Source organism: Tauraco erythrolophus, chromosome 5 (assembly GCF_009769465.1).
Source record: "Tauraco erythrolophus isolate bTauEry1 chromosome 5, bTauEry1.pri, whole genome shotgun sequence".
In the NCBI taxonomy this organism is placed as follows: domain Eukaryota; kingdom Metazoa; phylum Chordata; class Aves; order Musophagiformes; family Musophagidae; genus Tauraco; species Tauraco erythrolophus.
This window is the reverse complement of record NC_141469.1, coordinates 52473875-52495330: the sequence shown is the minus strand read 5'-3', so window position 1 is coordinate 52495330 and position 21456 is coordinate 52473875. Positions and strand designations below refer to the sequence as shown.

At 39.5% G+C, this 21456-nt stretch overlaps 1 protein-coding gene across 1 annotated transcript in view; it reads right to left on the bottom strand.

Annotated features, from left to right (window-relative positions):
- Positions 1–1385: 1385 nt before the first annotated feature.
- CEP135 (centrosomal protein 135) overlaps positions 1386–21456 on the bottom strand; it is a 43701-nt gene continuing 23630 nt past the window's right edge. Inside the window, exons 16-26 of the mRNA XM_086611806.1 lie at positions 19872–19987; positions 19647–19801; positions 17811–17866; positions 16824–16992; positions 13443–13553; positions 11430–11615; positions 10254–10463; positions 9073–9275; positions 6569–6673; positions 6020–6166; positions 1386–1407 (exon numbers count right to left, since the gene is read on the bottom strand). Coding sequence (XP_086467932.1) covers positions 1386–1407; positions 6020–6166; positions 6569–6673; positions 9073–9275; positions 10254–10463; positions 11430–11615; positions 13443–13553; positions 16824–16992; positions 17811–17866; positions 19647–19801; positions 19872–19987 — 1480 coding nt within the window. The remainder of the gene's footprint in view (positions 1408–6019; positions 6167–6568; positions 6674–9072; positions 9276–10253; positions 10464–11429; positions 11616–13442; positions 13554–16823; positions 16993–17810; positions 17867–19646; positions 19802–19871; positions 19988–21456) is intronic.

The following is a 21456-nucleotide window of genomic DNA, read 5'->3' as shown; positions in this document are numbered from 1 at the left end:
AATTCAGATTCCAATTTAAAAGGGTTTCTATACAAAATAAGATATTCAAAAGTCACCACAGAAGATACCAAGAGCAGAAAATAAGTTCTTTTCTCATTCTTACTCAACTGCTTCATCCAAACGAATTAAGGTCAACTAGCATCAATGGAAAGTACGGAATGAACTAGGAACAGCATTAATACCTAAGTAACATTTAGAGACTACATCTTCCCATTCCTGTAACTGGCAAATGAGAGACCTAAAAAGTAAAACACTTTATGAACAATTCCTTCCAATGGCTCAGAAGCCCAACGTGGCACAAGTATTCCCAGGTCCTTCTGAATGGGTGCTCTATGTTGGTTTTAATTAGTAACATTTAATCCATATAGACACATACTAAATAACAAAACTGACAAAACACAAGATGTAAAAAGTAAAAGATATCTACTTGGCTTGCAGCACTGATTATTTATCTATGAAGATATGAGACAATATTACTAGTTAATCAAATATTCTTTATAATTTCTAACTCTTTAACAATCTTAGTGCAAAATGGACAAAATCTAAAACTAAAAAAAAAATAAAATTCTTCCATGTCATTAATGTATTGTTTACATCTTAGAGATGTTTGTGATGATAGAATTCAAAAATTTGAACATAAATACATAAAATAATTCAGAATTAATTTTATACTATTTAAAGGATTTCAAGACATCTTTAAAAACAGTTTTTCTCTTTTTATTTAATATTAGGATAGTATTTAAAACACAGTTCCACACTAAGATTAAACAAAAGGAGATGAGTAGTTGTCATATCACAAAAACATTAATAAAGAATAACCAATACATTTTAATTAATAAAAGGTACAGTAAACAAAATGCATTCACAAAATAGATAATCAATACTTTTAAAATACCATGAAGAATGACATGTGACCAGAAAACACTCGTTAAAAGCTCAAACACAGGAAACCATCATGATTACAAAACCAACTGGCTCAGCATTTTGAATACAATCATGTACACTGCTCTATGTCAGCCCACACTAAGATGAACAAACTTCTGTAATCATATGAGATCAGCAAAGAGAAATGAAACAGTAAAAGGAAGACAGGAGATTGTCGTATCAAGTACTCGTTTCCTTCACATAATCATTAGGTTTGCGAAACAGTAGCAAAACTTAGCCAGCCTTGATACGAAACACATGAAACAGCCAGCAAAACCTGAGCCATTCCAGCCAGTTGGGAAAGCAGAGTTTTGCAAAGTTTATTACTTTGCAGGTTCTCAGAAACTTCAAAGGTAATCACCGATTTGAATGAAGAAAACGAGGTAGAATACACGCCAGCCTTCATAATCTTCAAAAAAAGTCCTTGTAACAAGGTAATGCTTCAGTTGCTCAAGCACTGGTTATTCCTTGAAGGTCACACTTCTGGTGGAGAAAGAAAAAAATTCAAAATAATGCTATCTATTATATTTTATCAATGAAAATTAGGATGAAAAGTAATAATCAGATCTGGCCTCCTCATATTCTCTTCTGTTATTCCTGAATATGAACTGTTAGGATATTACATAAAACTCTACATTCTGTTCATTGACTTATTGCTCAAATGCTTAACGAAGTAAACGTGAGATGAGAAGGAAGAGAAAATTTCTTCAGAAGACTAAATCAGATACAGAAAAAAGGCAGTTGTAACACCACAGAACAGTAATTGCAGAGTACGCTTTACTGCGGTAAGCTCCTAATAAATGGGCAGCAATAGATAAGCAGGGTGAAAGATGGTGATAGTATCATAGCAAGGTTTGGGTTGGAAGGGACCTTAAACATCATCTAGTTCCAACCCTCCTGCCATGGGCAGGGACACCTTCCACTAAACCAGATTGCTAAAAACATCATCCAACCTGGCCTTGAACACTTCCAGGGATGGGGCAGTCACAACTGCTCTGGCCAAAATGTGCCTGTGACCCACCACCCTCAGAAGAATTTCTTCTTTAGATCTAATCTAAATCTCCCCTCCTTCAGTTTAAATCCATTGCTCCTTGTCCTATCACTACACACCCTTGTAAAAAGTCCCTCTCCAGCTTTCCAGTAGGCCCCTTTAGGTACTGGAAGGCTGCTGAAGGCCTCCCCAGAGCCTTCTCTTCTCCAGGCTGAACAACCCCAACTCTCTCAGCCTGTCTTCATAGCAGAGGTGCTCCAGCCCTCGGGTCATCTTTGTGGCCCTCCTCTGGACCTGCTCCAATAGGCCCATGTCCTTCTTATGTTGGGGCCCCAGAGCTGAACACAGTACTGCAGGTGGGGTCTTATGAGAGCAGCATAGAGGAGGAGAATCACCTCCCTCGACCTGCTGGCCACGGTTCTTTGAATGCAGCCCAGGATATGACTGGTTTTCTGGACTGCAAGTGCACATTGCTGGCTCATGTTGAGCTTCTCAACCAACACTAACAAGTCCTTCTCCTCAGGGCTGCTCTCAATCCATTCTCCGACCAGTCTGTACTCGTGCTTGGGATTGCCCCGACCCACATGCAGGACCTTGCACTTGGCCTTGTTGAACTTCATTAGGTTCTCACAGGCACACCTCTCCAGCCTGTCAAGGTCCCTCTGGATGGCATCCCTTCCCTCCAGCATGTTGACAGTACCGCACAGCTTGGTGCCATCAGCAAACCTGCTGGGGGTGCACTCAATCCCACTGTCCATGTCTCCAACAAAGATGTTAAATAGCACCAGACCCTATACTGACCCCTGAGGAACACCACTCGTCACTGGTCTCCACGTGGACATCAAGCTGTTGACCACAACTCTTTGACTACGACCATTCAGCCAATTCCTTATCCACCGAGTGGTCCATCTATCAAATCCATGTCTCTCCAATTTAGAGATAAGGATGTCATGTGGGACAGTGGGAAGTGCTTTGGACAAGCCCAGGTAGGTAATGTCCGTTGCTCTTCCCTTATACACCAACGCTGTAACCCTGTTGTAGGAGGCCACCAAATTTTTCAGGCATGATTTGCCCTTAGTGAAGCCATGTTGGCTGTCAGCAGTCACCTCCTTATTTTCCATGTGCCTTAGCATAGTCGCCAGGAGGATCTGCTCCATGATCTTGCCATGCACAGAGGTGAGACTGACTGGCCTGTAGTTCCCTGGGTCTTCCTTTTTTCCCTTTTAAAAACGGGGGCTATGTTTCCCTTTTTCCAGTCAGCGGGAACTTCACCAGACTGTTACAACTTCTCAAATATGATGGATAGTGGCTTAGCAACTTCATCTGTCAGTACTCTCAAGGACCCAGAGATGTACCTCATCGGTTCCCATGGACTTAGAATCATAGAATGGTTAGGGTTGGAAGGGACCTCAAAGATCACCTAGTTCCAATCCTCCTGCCATGGGCAGGGAAATCCTCCACTACACCAGGTTGCCCAAAGCCTCATCCAACCTGGCCTTGAACATCTCCAGGGATGGTGCATCCACAACTGCTCTGGGCAACCTGTTCCAGTGGCTCACCACCCTCACAGTGAAAAATTTCTTCCTTATATCTAACCTAAATCTGCCCTCTTTCAGTTTAAAGCCATTGCCCCTTGTCCTATCACTACACGCACTTGTAAAAAGCCCCTCTTCAGCTTTCCTGTAGGCCCCCTTTAGGTACTGGAAAGCTGCAATAAGATCACCGCGGAGCCTTCTCTTCTCCAAGCTGAACAGCCCCAACTCTCTCAGCCTGTCTTCATAGCAGAGGTGCTCCAGCCCTCTGATCATGTTCGTGGCCCTCCTCTGGACTCATTCCAGTAGCTCCATGTCCTTCTTGTGTTGGGGGCCCCAGAGCTGAATGCAGTATTCCAGGTGGGGTCTCACAAGAGCAGAGGGGCAGAATCACCTCCCTCGACCTGCTGGCCACATTTCTTTGGATGCAGCCCAGGATACGGTTGGCTTTCTGGGCTTCCAGTGCACCTTGCCGGTTCATGTTGAGCTTCTCATCCACCAGCACTCCCAAGTCCTTTTCCTCAGGGCTGCTCTCAATCTATTCTCCGCCCAGCCTGTACTTGTGCTTGGGATTGCCCCGACCCACGTGCAGGACCTTGCACTTGGCCTTGTTGAACTTCATTAGGTTCTCACAGGCACACCTCTCCAGCCTGTCAAGGTCCCTCTGGATGGCATCCCTTCCCTCCAGCGTGTCCACAACACCACACAACTTGGTGTCATCTGCAAACTTGCTGAGGGTGCACTCAATCCCACTGTCCATGACTCCAACAAAGATGTTAAATAGCACCAGACCCTATACTGACCCCTGAGGAACACCACTCGTCACTGGCCTCCACGTGGACATTGAACCATTGACCACAACTCTGAGTGCGACCATCCAGCCAATTCCCTATCCACTGAGTGGTCCATCCATCAAAACCACGTCTTTCCAGTTTAGAGACAAGGATGTCGTGTGGGACAGTATCAAATGCTTTGGATAAATCCAGATAGACAATGTCAGTTGCTCTTTCCCTATCCATCAATGCTGTAACCCCATCATAGAAGGCCACCAAATTTTTCAGGCATGATTTGCCCTTAGTGAAGCCATGTTGGCTGTCACCAATCACCTCCTTGCTTTCTATGTGCACCTTCAGGTTCCTTAGATGGTCTCAAACCTGATCTTCTCCTACAGGGGCAGTTCTTCATTCTCCCAGTCCCTGCCTTTGCCTTCGGTGACTTGGGCAGTGTGGCTAGAGTACTTGCCAGTGAAGACTGAGGCAAAACAAGTCATTGAGTACCTCAGCCTTCTCCATACCCTGGGTAATCAGGTCTCTCGTTTCCTTCTGGAGAGGGCCCACATTTTCCCTAGCCCTCCTTTTATCACTGGTGTACCTATACAAGTTTTTCTTGTTGCCCTTGATGTCCCTGGCCAGATTTAATTCTATCAGGGCTTTAGGTTTCCTAACCTGATCCCTGGTTGCTCAGACAATTTCCCTGTATTCTTCTCAGGATACCTGTCCTTGCTTCCACAATCAGTACGCTTCTCTTTTGTGTTTGTATTTGTCCAGGAGCTCCTTGTTCATCCATGCAGGACTCCTAATGTTTTTGCCTAACTACCTCTTTGTTGGGATGCATTGGTCCTGAGCTTGGAGAAGGTGATCCTTAAATATTATCCACTTTTCTTGGGCCCCTCCTTCCCTCCAGGGCTTTCTCTCATGGTACTCTACCAAGCAGATCCCTGAGGAGGCTGAAGTCTGCTCTCTTGAAGGCCAGGGTAATGAGCTTGCTGCGTGTTCTCCTCACTGCTCTAAGGATATTGAACTCCATCACTTCATGGTCACTACAGTCAGGGCTGCCCTTGAGCTTCACATTCCCCAGCAGCCCCTCCATGTAGGCGAGAACAAGGTCCAGCATAGCAGCTCTCCTCATTGGTTCCTCTATCATTTGAAGAAGGAAGTTATCATCAATGCATTCCATGAACCTCCTGGATTGCTTATGCTCTGCTGTTTTGTCTCTCCAGGAGATATCGGGGTGGTTGAAGTCCGGACCAGGGCTTGTGAACATGAAGCTGTTCCTGTCTGTAGAGGGCCTCATCCACTTGGTCTTCCTGGTCAGGAAGCCTGTAGCAGACCCCACTATAACGTCGCCTGTCGCTGCCCTCCCTTTAATCCTGACCCACTGACACTACGGAGTGTCTTTTCTTCATTGCTGTACTTGAGAGAATTTCATGGCATTTCTCTTAATATGAATAATTGGTTGTTTCAAGATAATTATTAACAATAATAAATTGGCAATATATATTTGGATACAATTAATGGCAATAATAAGCAGGGGATATATATTTGGAAGGTGTCAGCTGGTGCACGACCAATAACAAAATCAGGAATGGGAATCCACTACATTATATGGTCTTTGGAGAGCACTTTGCATCTATCATTTCCAATCAATATTTTATAGTCGGAGAGTCAACAACAGAAGAACTTAGCACCATCCAAAGTGTGTAAGAATTTCTTATAATTAAAAAAGGATTATTTAGAAACAGTTTAAACCTAAATCTTAAACAGAAACAATCTGCTAAAGTCAAATTGCTTACTTTTCAGTTGCTGCTTGATCGGTTGTCCTTACAACAGGACGTTCTGGAGAATGTGAGGGAGACCTTAACGTTGAGCTGAGAGGAGGGGAAGCACGTAACGATGATGTAGAGAGACCATGTCGACGCATTTCCTGAATTGCACGTTCTCTACCAACGGAGAGTAATTTCAGTTACATAACACTTCGGTACTACAAGATGTTAAAAGGAAGAAAACTTAACTTTTTTCCCCCCATATTTTTACTTTGTAAAGTATTGTGAAAATCACCAAGAGTCTTGTTTTCTTGTATGTCAGTCAACTTCTTGTTTTCACAAGAAGGATTTTTTTTTTTTTCAGGTGCAATGGTAAACTCACAAAATTTACGAGGGAATTCAGAAACTGTGGAGTTTTTTCTTTTTTAATTAAGCAGTTTTCAAGATGAGAATATTAGATTTTGCATGACAATAGGAACACAATTTTCCACACAAGTTCCTCAGTATTGAAAAAGCAACAGTTTTTTAAGTGAGAAAGAAGAAATGAGCAGTCAGCTCACTGAAAAAACAGCATCTTACCGTTCAAATCGTTCAGTTGTCAGTTGTCTTTTTAAAACATCACAGTCAGTCTGCAGCTGTGCAGCTTTACTTCGAAGTATGGGAATCTCTCTATTATAGCTGCTTCTAAAAAAAAAATCATGAGAAGCCAAAAAGTTTTTTTTGAACACTGTCAGCTTGGAGCTTAGATGTATTAGGGTAAGATGAAAAAAAAAAAAAGATACTGAACATCGGACCAAATCGAAGATATATTAGAAGCACAGAGAACCACACGAATGCAACAGAATGTTTCTGGTAGAACCTGAGGTGAGAAAGAAGTGAGAAGCTGGCAAGCCTCTCACTACATCATTACTACAATACATCGTGTTCTTTTTCAGACAAAGGAAAACACAAACGTGTTTTATAAAAACAGACAAAACAAGTAAATCATTAATTTATTGATTTACTATCCTCTGTTGCAATGTGAGATGGTTTTTATGTGTACACTCAAAAAATGAAAAAAGCAGTAAGTATCCACAAAAATACAAACGTAACAGATATGGCTTCATTAACAATTACATCAAGTAGGCTGGAACTGTTGGGCTAGTAATGAACACAACTGAATCAAATCTAAATAAAAGCTGAGCTGCAAGCTCAGACCAGCAAAACTCAGAGTCTGAAAGCTTGTCAACTACACCTTTGGGCCCAACTGTTTCAAGTGCAAGAGTCAAAAAGAAAAGCAGCCTTGCAAATCTTGAGTAACATAATTAAATAAACTTCTTAGCAAATCATCAGCTTGGACGACTCAATGCTTAGTTGCAAAACACCATTAATTGCATTATAAAGCAAGGAAAAAAAAATCGAGTATAAAATAAGTTGACTAAACAAGAATCTAGACAGTTATGTTATTCCATAGAATCTTCAAAGCCAATGAGGCGGAGTGCTCACTTCTGGAGAAGCAAAGATGTACCAGTTTATTGCTAAAGCACTGGACTTGAATTCTGAAAAACGAGTTCCACTCCTAGCTCAGTCGCAGACATCCTGTCTGGCACTCGCTGGTCTCCGACTCCAGGAAGATGCAAACTACTTGAGATTTGACCCAAAAAGAAGTGCAGAACATTTTTTCCTGTGTTGCCTATTCATCAGTAAAATTCCTAGAAAGGTATCTTGATCCAGTACGTTGAGTATAGATGCAGAAGACAAGAGGACCGGCCTCGATGATATCTTATTCTAAATCCTTCAGAGACAGGCATGTGCTTTCAGGATGGAGGTAAGAATTCAGGGCCCAGTATCATTATTGTAAAATAAAGAAAGCAAACAGTTTTGTGAGTTCTGAGGTTATTCCATGTCAATGACATTTAAACAAAATTAAGATCATGAATTAAATGTCTCAAAAATTATGAAATATTATAATTCGGAACCCCTATGCACAGTAATCATCATATAATAAAATTACATGATTATATATTATTTTTTCGCAGGACATCTGCCTCTTTCACAGTAGACACAGACAGCTCTCAACAAGTAGTGTACCTATTCACTATTCTCTGTTTATTTAATACTTAATCACTGTAGAGCCTTAACATCTCATTTACTGCACTATCACCCAAACAGCACTCTGAGTAACAAAACTACTCACTCTTCACAGAGCTCAAAATTACAGCACTGGAGAACTTCACAAGCTAAACTTAATTTTGAGAATCCTTCTAAAGTCAGAGGTTGTATCAGTACCATCTTAGCAATTAAACTCATAACTAAACTCTTCAAAGTCAAATAAAAAGATGATGTTTTGCTTAAAAAGCATAGTTGAATTAGATTGCTTCCTGAATCTAAAAATAAAATCAGAACCTGTGAGAGAGGAAGTTATATATTTTGATAATTGATACACTCTGATGGAAAGGTTAAATACCAAAACTTCAGTGTATATATAAATTTATAGATGTACTCAACAGCTAAAAATAAAAATCATATTATTATGAGTTTGCGGGTTCTGTAGTGAAAATAAGGTCCAGTGTCTGCAACACATCAGCTACCTTGCCATTAGGTAGTTATTGTCCACTAAGTGGCTCAGAGGAAAGGATTTTAGTGATTGCACTGAAAAAACTGGGAGAGTTGGACCAGACAAGTGCACTTCAGGAAAGATAACAACTCCTGTGCCTAACTGATGTGAAAGAGTCATGACCAGCAGAGAAAGTGAAGAAAACTTGCTGGAGTCAGATTGGGGACAAATCAGAGAGAAACTGAGTGCTTATTCTCAAGACTGTAAAAACTCAGTGGGGTGCTCCTTCCTTTTAGAGTAAGTTTCCTTTGGAACTCCTGTTTAAGTTTACTGCTTGTGCTAAACTGAGGTCCATCAGTGGTGATTAATGAAAGATCTGTAAAGAAACTTTAAGTAAACTATTCCATGAAAGGTCAAAAGACACTGCTGCAAAAATCTGCTCAGCCATACTGAACATCAAGAATTTGACTTTGTGAGTAACTGCTGTCACAAAGAAAAAGTTTCTTTGTAAACCACATAACACATACATACACTTGTTAAAACTTACAGTTTGCTCTCGGCGAGCGTTAACTTGTCCTTCAATAACTGAATTTCAGAGTCTTTCTCACAGGATGTTAAATGGTTCTGAAATTCTTTGTCTCTACTAGTAGCCAGCAACGTTTCAAGATTCTGAACTGTAAGTCTCTCACTGGATAACTGCTTTTTCAGCAACTCTGCTTCTGACTTTAGGTCTTCTAATTCACCTAGAACCTAGGGCACAAATTTTACACATTAATACACTGGTTTACAAACACACAGTTTTATTTCATGAAGAGTTGTTATAAAAATTGAAAGGATCAGAGGTTTCATAAAAATGAATACGGTACTAAGCTTACAAAACAAATTAAAGCCTACTATTATTTAAAACTATACTTAGTTAAAAACTACTCAAGTTGTATATCTGTCAAATGTCTTACTGGGAGCTGGATTACTGAGGGCTGGAAATGCTTAGGTCAGTACCTGCTGCACTAACTGGCTTTTAACAGAGGTAAGCTTTTGGACAAGTACAAAAATACTATTTACTATACTTCATTCCATTCAGCTAGGTCAGCTCACAATTAGTTTTTTGACTTTTGCTGAAAATGTAGGAATGCTTGTTTTCCTCAACAGTTCTATGAATATTAACAAATTCTGTGGGGATGAGAAGTACTGTTCTCAAGGTCTTCAATATTACAGTAAAAGAAAGCCTGATAAGTCACTACGTAAAGACACAACAACCAGTCATAAAGAAAAAAAATCAGAAATTATGGATATTTAGAACTGTTTAAACTATTTCAAGATATTTCATGAACTTCAGCTGAATCTACATTTCAATTTAATTGAAAAAAACATTAAGTCTTTAATACCTAAATAAGGAATGTAATATTCCCTTTTCATAAAAGTCGAACATTTGAGTAAATTAAAAAACAGTACATAAAACCAAAGAAATATAATTTGTTTCTGTGGTATAGCAAAAACTACTGCTGCCACATTTTGTAGTGATAATGAATGAAAGAAACTACCTCTTTTTGTACAAAACCCACAGATCTGTATATTGCAAAATTTGTAACTTATATATAAATGCAAAACTGGTGATGTAAATTAACTTACCTTGCTCTCAGAAGTAATTTATTCTTTTCTCCAAAAAACACTAAAAGCAAAGGAAGACACTTTACTATAAAAAAAATTAAATTTGCCTTTGCTGCTTACCCTTTCATAATCCATGCTTTTGGATGTCAGCTGACGAGATAAAAGCTCTTTGTTAGATTCAAGTTTCACACAGAGTTCTCGCACAGAAGCCAGGTCAGCCAACACAGAAGTCTTATCCTGATTTTCACGTTTAATATCCTCTTCCAATTTGGACATATTTTTTGTAATGGAGGAGATCTGAGATTCATATGCTTGATGTGCAATGATATGCTAAACAAAGACAAATATGGATATCCCTTCAGTGTTAAAAGTTAACAGTTCTCTGTTGGATAACAGGGTTTTGGTTTCTTTTTTCCTATTTTTAAGTATTTTTTAAATACTTTTTTCCCCCTTCAAAATGAACTTTCCCTATAAAGTTAACTTTACATTAAATTCCTTTTTTCTCCTCTCCCTAAATCACAGCTCTGAACAACCAATAAGCCATCTCTGCAATTTTTAATTACCATCTTGAAGAATTATACAAGTACTATACAAGAGTGAAATGAGGCTGGATTCCAGCTTCAGAAGAGAATTAGAAGTTTAAAACCCCAAAAATACAATCTATTTTTTACTCAGCTTATAATATTGAAGTCTCTTCGTGGCTAATTAAAAGCATGAGACAAAATGTGGTCAATCCACAACTATTATACTCTAAAACTTCCTTGATCTCCATTAAGTTACTGCTTCTAAAATATAAATCTCATTATTTTCTATGCTATTGGTCTAGGTTTCTGTATTATGGAATCCTGATTCTGGATTTGGACTACTACTGCTACTACCAGATTTTTACCTTTACTCCAGGCATCAATGCTTCAAATACTTCATTCAAACCTTCAAAGAAACTAAGAACTAAGCTTGCAAAATACTCATAAGGCTATATGTAAATATTTTGAGGCAACTAAACAAGGGGTCCTTACAGAAACAATAACATAATATCAGTGATCACCCAAACGAAGAGAAATGAAAGTACTAAAATATATGCTGCGATTCTAATTTTGGCAAAGCAGGAAGGGGAGAAGGGAAAGCACATCTCACCAAAATCAGTTACTGTTTCAAAAACTCAGTGTCCGCATTGGAAACATCCATATATAAGAATTATTTTCCATTAAAGAATTAAAATCAGATTGTTGACTTGATTAAAAAATACTTGAATGTATCCCACTTTCCTTGACAGAATTTCATTCCACAAGTTATTACCCCTTGAATCTCTTTTTCCAGAAGTTCTACTCTCTCTCTCAGATGTCTCCGATCTGTATCTACAGAAAGAAGTTCAAGTCGTATTGAGCTGCTTTCTCCTTCAGCTTGATGGGCCTTCATCTCCCAGTCTTCAGCTTGCGTATGGAGCATTTGGAACTTCTCTAACAATTCTTGGTTTTCTTTTTCCTAGATGAAACAGTAAATCACTCTGCAATGATCAATATACCTTCAAGTTGCTTGATCTTACTTCATGCCTACTCCCTACAATATCTTTTTTGCCAGAAGAAAGTAGATCTTTCTCCATTTTCTTAATCCCACTATCTGGCAATTACTAAAGGGCATCATCCTTTTTGCAAGTCTAGATAGTAAATAAATACAGTGATAGCATTTAGTTTTGTTAAACAGAAGTATTTACATTTAGCAGTTGATAATGAGTTTCAAGGCTCCCAGGGGAGGAGTTATTTTAGATCTCTGCATTGTCAAGGGTCACACTACTGAGATGTAGTGATCCTAGTGCTGCCCTTTCCAAGAAATTCCAGCAGGAGTCGCATTTTCAGCTCTTTTACTTACTGTGCTCTTACAAATATTTATACTAAATCGGTGTGTGAAAGACCAATGACCTATTCAGACAAATACACCTAAGCACTCTACCATAAAAGTACAAAACTGCAAGCTTTAGTGCTTACAAGTTAATGTAGTGATAGAACAAATGTTGGTTTTGAATTTTAATTTGGCCCAAATTAAATGCGTATTACAAGGCAGTGATTAATTCTTCTTCTTTATTTAGCTCCGTCCCCTTCTTTCCCTGTGCATGTAATGTACAGTGGGATAAGCATGCTGTTGGTAGGAATCAGATTCATCCAGTGAGGAAGGCTATTGTTTTTGAAATTTTTTGTTTCCTGCAGAACTTGGAAGGTGCAGACAGAATGAAGTGGAGCATTAGGAAACAGATACTCATGATTAAGCAAATGAACACTGTGCAGAAAAGTAAATCCTTGTCTCCACAAGCAACATCCAGATGTAATACTAGACAAATCCCTGAAACCAACCTTTCATCACTGGTCACTGGCTGTCTATTCTACAGCTGCTTGGTACCCGACTCGAACAACTGGATTCTCATTTGTCAAAGATGTGGCCACATCTGTAGCTGAAGTGCTTTGGACATATGATATATTATAAAACTCTAAACATACTTAAAAACTAAACTTCAAGAGTTTTAAATTGAGGGTTCTAAGCTAACATACTACTGGCCTTAATTTTTTTCTCTCTGCTCCAGTTTCTACTTGTAAAAAGTGGTTTAGTTTACATACATTCATCTGGACATGCTCCTCAAAGTCAGATCAAAACTCGTTCCTTCCTATTCAAAGTTACATAATAAATTTACCAGTTTATACTGTCTTGACACAAATTCTATTTGTTTTAAATTAGTATAAGTTTTAACTCACACATGTCACACTTCTGAATCCAAATATCAGGATAAAATACATTTAACGAGCACTGTTTTGCCAGTACAGCTAAAGGTCTGAACTCCTGTCATTCATAGAGAAAACATTCCAATGTTTACACTTTCCTGGAGAACTACATATGAAATTTCTCTTTTTAAAAAAAAATCATTTAAGCTGCTCATTGCCTACAATCATGAAATACTACCAGATATTTTACTAGTTGCCTTGTCAAAACTCATAAAGCAAAACCAACATTCAAATATTATTTGTTTGTCACTCTCCAGTGTCATGGCTAACTGAAACATAACAATGAAATTGTGATGTGCCAGAATTTATCAGTGCTTCAGATCTAATAAGGTTTTATACGACGCCCCCCACTAGTAGCGTGAAACACTGCAGAGGAAAGAAGGAAAAAAAATAAAATCAGAAAATGGTACAGGCAGAGAGAATGGGACCCAAACCATACATTTCTTAATTTGTTTATTGTATCCTAACGAGAATGTGTTATACTCTAAAACCAATGGATTTACTGAAAATAGTAATCACTGCCTACAGATTATACTTTTACCTTTGAAGCCATTAAGGTCTCAAATCTGGAAACTTCAGCTATGTAAGTATGAACCCTGGTTTTCATTTCTTCTTTTTCCCGTATTGCATCTTCAAGCTCAGTACTGATAGCCTGAAGGGATTACATAAACCAAAACAGTGCATTTGAGGAAATTAATCACTAGATATTACTGTATCCGACTAAATCAAAGTAATTGCATATGCCCTAGATTTCATTCTATTCTACTTTTAAGTAATTTAGTCAAAGCCCTTTGGGATTTGTAGATTTCAGAAATACCTCTATTACCTTAGATATATCAGAGTTTTCCAGGCAAGAATAATTACAAAAAACAATAAATATCATACCAGATCATAAAATCTGCAGCTTCCATAATAACACACCCTACTGATCTTTGGAAAATTCAACATACAGATGTTTGGGAGCTGAGATTTTTTCTAGCCTTAAGATTCACTGTCCCTGAGTAAAGGAGTTTTGTGTCACCACAAAGTCAACTTTATAACAAAAGAACATTTATTTTAAAGTAGAATTGCAAGATAAAATAACTAAATGCATTATTAAGATCATATTTAGACATCAAAAATGCACCACGGAATTTGTTTGAGATGTTGGCACTGTTAACTCTGGCCCTCTCAGGTTCAGCTCTCAGCTTTCTCTGAGTCCTCTGGCCCAGGAAGCCAAAAAGGCAGTTTTCTTCTCTCCCCACTATCAAACGTGGTGGATATAGAAGATGCTGCCTTTTTTCTTTCCCTTCTCTTTTTTGTGGTATATTAATATCCATTAACGGCAGCCTTTTTATTGTGTGCTTTATGTGGCACATGCTGAAATCAGTCTGCTTGTCTCTGGGACAGCCTTCCCAAGCATACTGGGAAATCTTTACATTACATTATGACAATCACATATGAAATATGTGATAAATAAAACACATATATAAATCACATAAATCTCATCACATTATGACAAGATTTAATATTTCGTCTTATTAGATACCTGTGAATGGCATCTCTAATTTCAGTAATACACCCACATATCTATGTATTGTACCATAGGTTTTGCAAGAACTATTCAGGGTACTACATCACTAAACTACAACACCTTGCTATATTGTACTCTCAAGCTTCAGACTCAGCTGATTTGACTAAGGGGAACTGAAATAAATGCTTTAACTAACAAGGCCCTGACTATTTTTAGTGGTATTTATAGTGAATTCAAACAGACATTTGTATCTCAGCATCAAAACTGTACAAGGTATTTGAGTCTCATGATGAGCTGCAATAGGTGTATTTGCTATAGGAACTGAATGAGCAGTTATGAGTTGAACAAAATTCTGGGCTAGCTCTTTAAATCACATTCATAGACTCTCTATGTAGCCATTCTAATGTTTAGCCCAACAAAAAAATGTTACTTACCCTATAAAACACTGGACATTTTTCTTAGATATTGTCCATATGCACATTCTATTGTACAGGGACATCCACGTCACGCACTTGGAGCTGGGAGGCTTTTGGTCAGCAGCAACCAGCTGGTGCACAGAAGCAACTCATTATTCCTCAAACTATGTGAGGGATTAAGAAGCCTGCGTGCACTTGAGGCTCTCCAAGCCATGGATCTCAGACTCATTCGAGAATTCCAAGTAAGAAGAGACGGAGCAGTGATGATAGGGAAGAGTGCAAATGGACATATACTATACAAGCCCCTTATGCTTTTGAAAGAGCGAGCCTTACACACCGGTTGGTTTAACTTGCAGGCCCCCGGAGAATATCTCAAGATGAAGATGTCAAAGAATAACAGTGATAGTAATCAGTCAGTTTAATTCACTGAATCTCTCAACTACTTCTGTCTTGCAAAATTCTTACTTAACCTACTCCATCAACTTGAGATAGCTCATCTTTCAATAAAATATTCAATGATACCCTACAGAAATAGGTAATTCCTCAAGGCATTAAAGATTTTATTTTAACTTTGATTCTGTAACTGCCGTAAGTTTAAGCTATGCCTTTACAGTGTGCACTCTACAAGGAAATGTATTTAGCCAGCAGCAGCTGAGAGATACTGTGCACCTCCCAACTGGAAAGTTGACCACGAATACACATGAAGCAACTCAAAGAGTCCACTGGGCAGTCATAATCCGCTTCCCACCTGCTTTTTGGCCTAAAGCTACTGACAGGCTAGCTGTTAGCAAGGAGGTATATTATGAATCTAAACTACTAGAGAGCTAAGGAAAGATTAAATCATGTAAAACTAACACAAATAAAAAATATATGAGATAAAACTCTGCAAGCAGTCAAATAAAGTACCTGAACAGAATCTCCACAAAAAACAAAACCTACACAAAATAAAAGCTGCAAAATACAGCTGAACTCTAAGATACCACCTCACCATGACACCTACCTTACCAATGGAAAGACAATCCAATAAGAATATTTCTCCAGGGAAATAGATGGCACCTTTGAGTTCACCATCTAAAAATCCCACAAAACCTTGACACAACGGAAAGGGAACCCCTCCTATTCCCATTGACTGTGCATCCTTATCCATTCCTGAAATCAGGAAACAAATTCATACTACTCAGGACTATCATACCTTAAAAATAAGTTTTCTTCAATCTCTCTATCTCAGCTTTTAAGCCTTCTTATATTTTATCCTCATCAGCCTTTCCCAAATCATTAGTGAAAGCAAAGTTCCTGCAGAGCAACACATGTGCATGGAAACTAACCCTTGCCAGACCTGGAAATTAAAAACGTGCCAATACCTCTTTACAGCCACCACTAACCAAGGCTCACAGAACCTAAACATTAAAATCTACATTCCTAAACATTCTAAAACGTGGCATACCTCACTTAACACATCCAATGTTTCACGGAAACTAGATGGATGAAACTAATGAATAACTATGCACCAGAACAAACTCGGATGTGCTAGCAGTCTCCTCCCTTTCCCTCTGGCTTTCACCTGATTAATAACCTGACATCTGCTTTTGTGGTTTCTCACTGTCTCTCAATAATCCCTGTTGCACAGATAATTGGTAAAAGTTGATACTCACTACCAACTACCAAGTGATATAACCAATTAATGTAATGTCATTATAGTGTACACAATTGTGTCTTAGATTTATTTTCTTTAGATTTCTTTTTTTAATCTGAGGAAGAGTGACTAAACTGCAAGCTTGTCTATTTCTCCCCAACTGTATCGACTATGCTTATAAAAGTATCTACAGTAATTGCTTTTACAATTTCTGCCCAGTCATTTTTAATAGCTCAGTGTTCAAGAAGTACCAATAATTAAATATACCAAATCAAAATTGAGGACGTAGAGGTTTTGATGTACCACTATATGTAAGCAAGCAATAGTTTAATACTTCAGTATCACATTCTGCCTTCATACCTGGTTTTCTCTGGCCATTGTAGCTAGGTCATCTTGCAATCGTCTGTTTTCTTTCAGAGCTAATTCCTTTACTCTTCCTGTTTCTGCAAGTTCTACATGGGATGTATCAAGCTGGCGATGTAAGCTAGATATCTCACGGTCTCTGTTGCTCAGCATGTCCTTCATCTGGCTATCAAGTGAAAATCTTATTTAAGTTGTCCCGTCTTACACTATACCATATGCTGCTGAAAATTATCAGATGTGGATTTTGTGTATGCAAAACATGTGAGGGTTTTTTTGAAAAAAAAAAAAAAAAAAAAAAAAGGTAAAATTCTTCCTTTCTGAAGGCTGACAAACTGAGGCTAAACATCAACATAAGCTAAGGATGTAAAACGTCCTTATGCATAAATAAAATGGAATTAATCTTCAATTTTGAAGATGTATCTGGTTAAGATGTATGTTGTTACACAAACAGCAATTACAGATACTTATGTTTATATGTGTTTGGTAGTGGTTACAGTATGTTAGCCCATGCATATTTTTTAAACCATAAAGGAAGAAGATAGGTAGCTTATACATGAAAAATAGCAATCAAAAGAGGAAGGAAGGGATTAAACAAAAAAATAGAAATATAAATATGTGAATGTAAGTAAACTTTTGCATTATTTTTTTTGCCACAGCTATTTCACGCATCGATGTACCAAATATTCAGTTACACTGGTCTTCAGATGTTTAAATACTAGTGTTTAAAATGTTACCAATTTAGGAAAATAAACACAAACAATTGTTAATGGCTGTCTTAACAGTATCTTAGCAGCCTGCAATATAATTGCAGGGAAAATCTCCTCAGAAGTTGTGTACCTCTTTCTCAACACAGTACACTCCTTTACTTGACTTAAACAGAATTAACTCCTTTTCACCAAAACAGGTAAAATAGTCATCTACTTTCAGTTTAAAATCACTAGATAAAATAAACCCACTAAACAAGGCATCCTAGTCTTGACTTACTCTGTTGAGGACTCCAGCTCAGAGAGAGTTAGACGTAAATGAGTAATTGTTTTTTCCTATGAAAATAAAAGCAGAAGTTGTATTAGGTATTATCATGTTGCAACATAATAGGATACTTCAAGTTAAAGAACTTCACATTTAAACCTTGATTTTAACCCTTCAACAATAAGTTACTGCATCTTTGCAGATTCAAATTTCCAAGCTTATCTTCTTTACCGAGAAAGGCTTGTCTTGTCATCAAAAAAGATGCAAGTCAGCTATAGATTCTGTCATCTCAGGCGAGAACCTTGTATCTCAATAGAGACCTCTGTGCTGGGTTTACGTGATGGGGTTTTGGTAGCACGGGAGGGGCTGCAGAGATAGCCCCTGTAAGGAGATGCAAGAAGCTTCCCAGGCTCCGAAATCTGTTGGACTGGTCTCTGGGCAGATCGGACCCCCCATCCCCTCTGGCCAGCGCCGAGTCAATCGGTGCCTCTGCGAATGCCCTATTTAAGATGGGGACAAAGGAACCTGAACAGGGACCTACATTGAAGAGAGGGGGCAGGCAGAGGGTTGACCCCTCTGGGCAGCCGGCTGCCTGCGCTGGGCCACTGCCAGCCAACTGGAGACAGCTGTGGTGGCATGGCTTGGAGAGCTCTGAAGTGTCCTGCTCCCGGGGCGCCCACTGGGCAGAGCCCATCCTGCCGGGACTGCTGACATTTGTCAGGCTGGTCAGGCTCGGCGCAGCTGCAGCAGAGAGAGACGACTGAGATCTGAGAGACATGGCTACGCAGACACCAAGGTCAGTGAAGATGGAACAGGAGGAGGTGTGCTGGAGCCGAGATTCCTGTGCAGCCCATAGGGAGACAGCAGGTGGCCCCTCTGCCACTTGTGGAGGAGATAACGATGGAGCAGAGATCCACCTGCAGCCTGTGGAGAAGCCCATGCTGGAACAGATACACCTGCACCTAAGGGAGTTTCGTAGAGAATGGTCTCTGAGGGAAGAACTCCCCATGTTGCTGGAGACTGATGACGAAGCAGAGATGCATCTAAAGTGTGTGGAGGACCCCACACTGGAGCAGGTGGCTGTGCCCTAAGCAGCCGTGACTCTGTGGGAAAAGCCCATGCTAAAGCTATCGGATAGGTAAGGATTGCATCTTGCGGCAAGGACTCATGTCGGAGAAGTCTGTGGACTATCTCCCAGGAGGAGGTGACCCATTGGAGCAGGGAAAATAGTGTAAGGAGTCCTCCCCCTTTAAGAAAGGAGCATCAGAAGCAATGTGTGATGAAATGACTGGCAAACCTACCACCATTCTCAGTCCCCCTGAGCTGCTGGGGGGAGGAGGTAGAGCCAGGAAGAATGGAGGGGTAGGGAGAGGGTGTTTTTAAGACCTGGCTTTGTTTCTCATTATCCTCTCTGAATTAACTGTGAATGAATTGATTTGTCCCTAAGCTGAGTCTGTTTTGCCCAGGGCCATGGTTGGTGGGTGATTCCCCCCGCCCTTCTTATCTCGACCCTCAGACCTTCTGTTACATTTTCCTCTTCTCCACCCAATTGAGAGGGGAGTCAGTGAGTGACCCCACGTGGTAGCTCAGCTGCTGGCTGGGCTCAACCACAACCTTGAAGCGCAAAATGCAAAAAATACTTCTTTATTTTCTTAGAGTGTTTAGGAAATACACTAACAATCATAATTAAAATGCTATTGAGTTGGCAAATGACTCTTCATATTGGCTAGGTCCAAACATAGTGTTTATGTGATGCCTAGGCTTCTTCATCAAGGCAAAAGGCCTCCCCAAAATGTAAGTGATTAAAAAAACGCCAGATGCACTGCAAAGTAGTACCATTACTACACATACCTTGTTAGCTAAGTTGTCATCTAAGCATGCAATTCTTTCTGTTTTTTCATCTACGGTTTCTTGAAGACTGTCCTTTTCTTTGTCCAAAACAGTAATAGTACTTCTAAGCACATTGACTGCTTCATCCTGTGAAGTGCTCCTCTGGTTCAACCTGTCTATAAATAAAAGAATAAGTACTTTCTATTTTAAAAAGAGGAAATAAGCATAAAAATAACTAACGATTACCTATTTCCTCCTCTAGCTTTACAATTTCTTCTTGAGCTAACTGCAGTTCATCCTTTTTGAGGGACACTCGGTGCTGTAAATCTTCAACAGACCTCTGGAGTTGGTCATTTAAGAGCCTGGAAAATCAGTATACAGTTGAAAGAAGTTTGGGAACTCTAATTCAGGGTCATCAACTTAAGAGCTGTAAGTTGCTTGAAGTGCTGGAACAGTTTCAGCGTAACCTCATGATAGGGTTGTCATACCAACCAGCAACACGGGGTTGTGTCATACTAACCAGACACGTCCCTCCCTGTCTGGGAGAGAGAGGACTATTAAAGATTACTGAGGCCAACACCACTTGGTTCCTCTGGACCCCTGCAGGAAGTCCACCTCGACACCATTATGAGATGGAGCAATGAAACCTCTGTGGAACCACCATGATAATCTGAAACTTTCACTTCCTCTAATTTCTGTTACTCTTCATAATGTATCTCTTGTTACTTGTGTCTTCTGACTCTTCACTTTACAAAGATTTCAATAGATAGCTCATAGGAGTGATTATCAGCCACACCACATTTTAAGAAGCAACCCAACTGACAGCTACAATTCTGATCCTACTTTTAAGAAACACAGAACCTGAAAAACATGTGAGACCATCTACCTAGATAGTTGTTTTGCTTAGCAAGAAATATCAGTGACCTATGGAAAAAAAAATGCAAAACGAAACTGCAAATTAACTAAATGGATTATTTACAAAACAGATCAGGAAATAAAAATCTCTCTTTTGCGGAATTTTGCAGAAAATTTTGTGGAATCCCACTGTTGCGGAAGTGGGATTCCGCAAAAGCTAGAGAAGCTTTTCACTTTTTTTAAAAAAAAAACAACAATCCGGAATACAGCATGTCTACAGATAAAGATTGCTCTCAACTCAATTTAGAGTGAAACTTTAGAGGGAAACAAAAAAAGGGGGCCCCAAACACAGCTATAACAAATTGCCACCGTGCACAAAGTAAAACCAAATGCTGAAATGACTGTAGCCCTAGTCTTTATCTCTTCCTTTTTATGATCTCAATGCTTTCCACTAAACCGATAAGGAACCTAACAAGATATTTCACTTTTATGAATGATGGCACAATTTTACCAACAAATGCACTGTTATACTAACATCTTTTGTTGTGCAATTGGGAGCATTAGATGAACTCCATGGCCTGCTTCACAGCATCAGCTCTCCATGGTTATCCACCCCACTATCGTACTGTTATACAGTTACCTCTGCACAACACGTATAACATATTGGCATCTTCCCCAGGCCTGTAGTGTTGCACGGGGTGGCTGTGACTCAAGCACAGGACCCAGCACTCGGCCTTGCTGAACCTCAAACAATTGGCCTGGGCCCATCAATCCAGCCTGTCCAGATCCCTCTGTAGAGCCTTCCTGCCCTCAGGCAGCTCAACACTCCTGCCCAACTTGATGCAAACTTACTGAGGGTGCACTCGATTGCCCTTGTCCTGATCATTGATAAAGATGTTAAACAGAACTGGCCCCAGAACTGAGCCCTGGGGAACTGTGACTGGCTGCCAACTGGGTTTAACTCCATTCACCACAA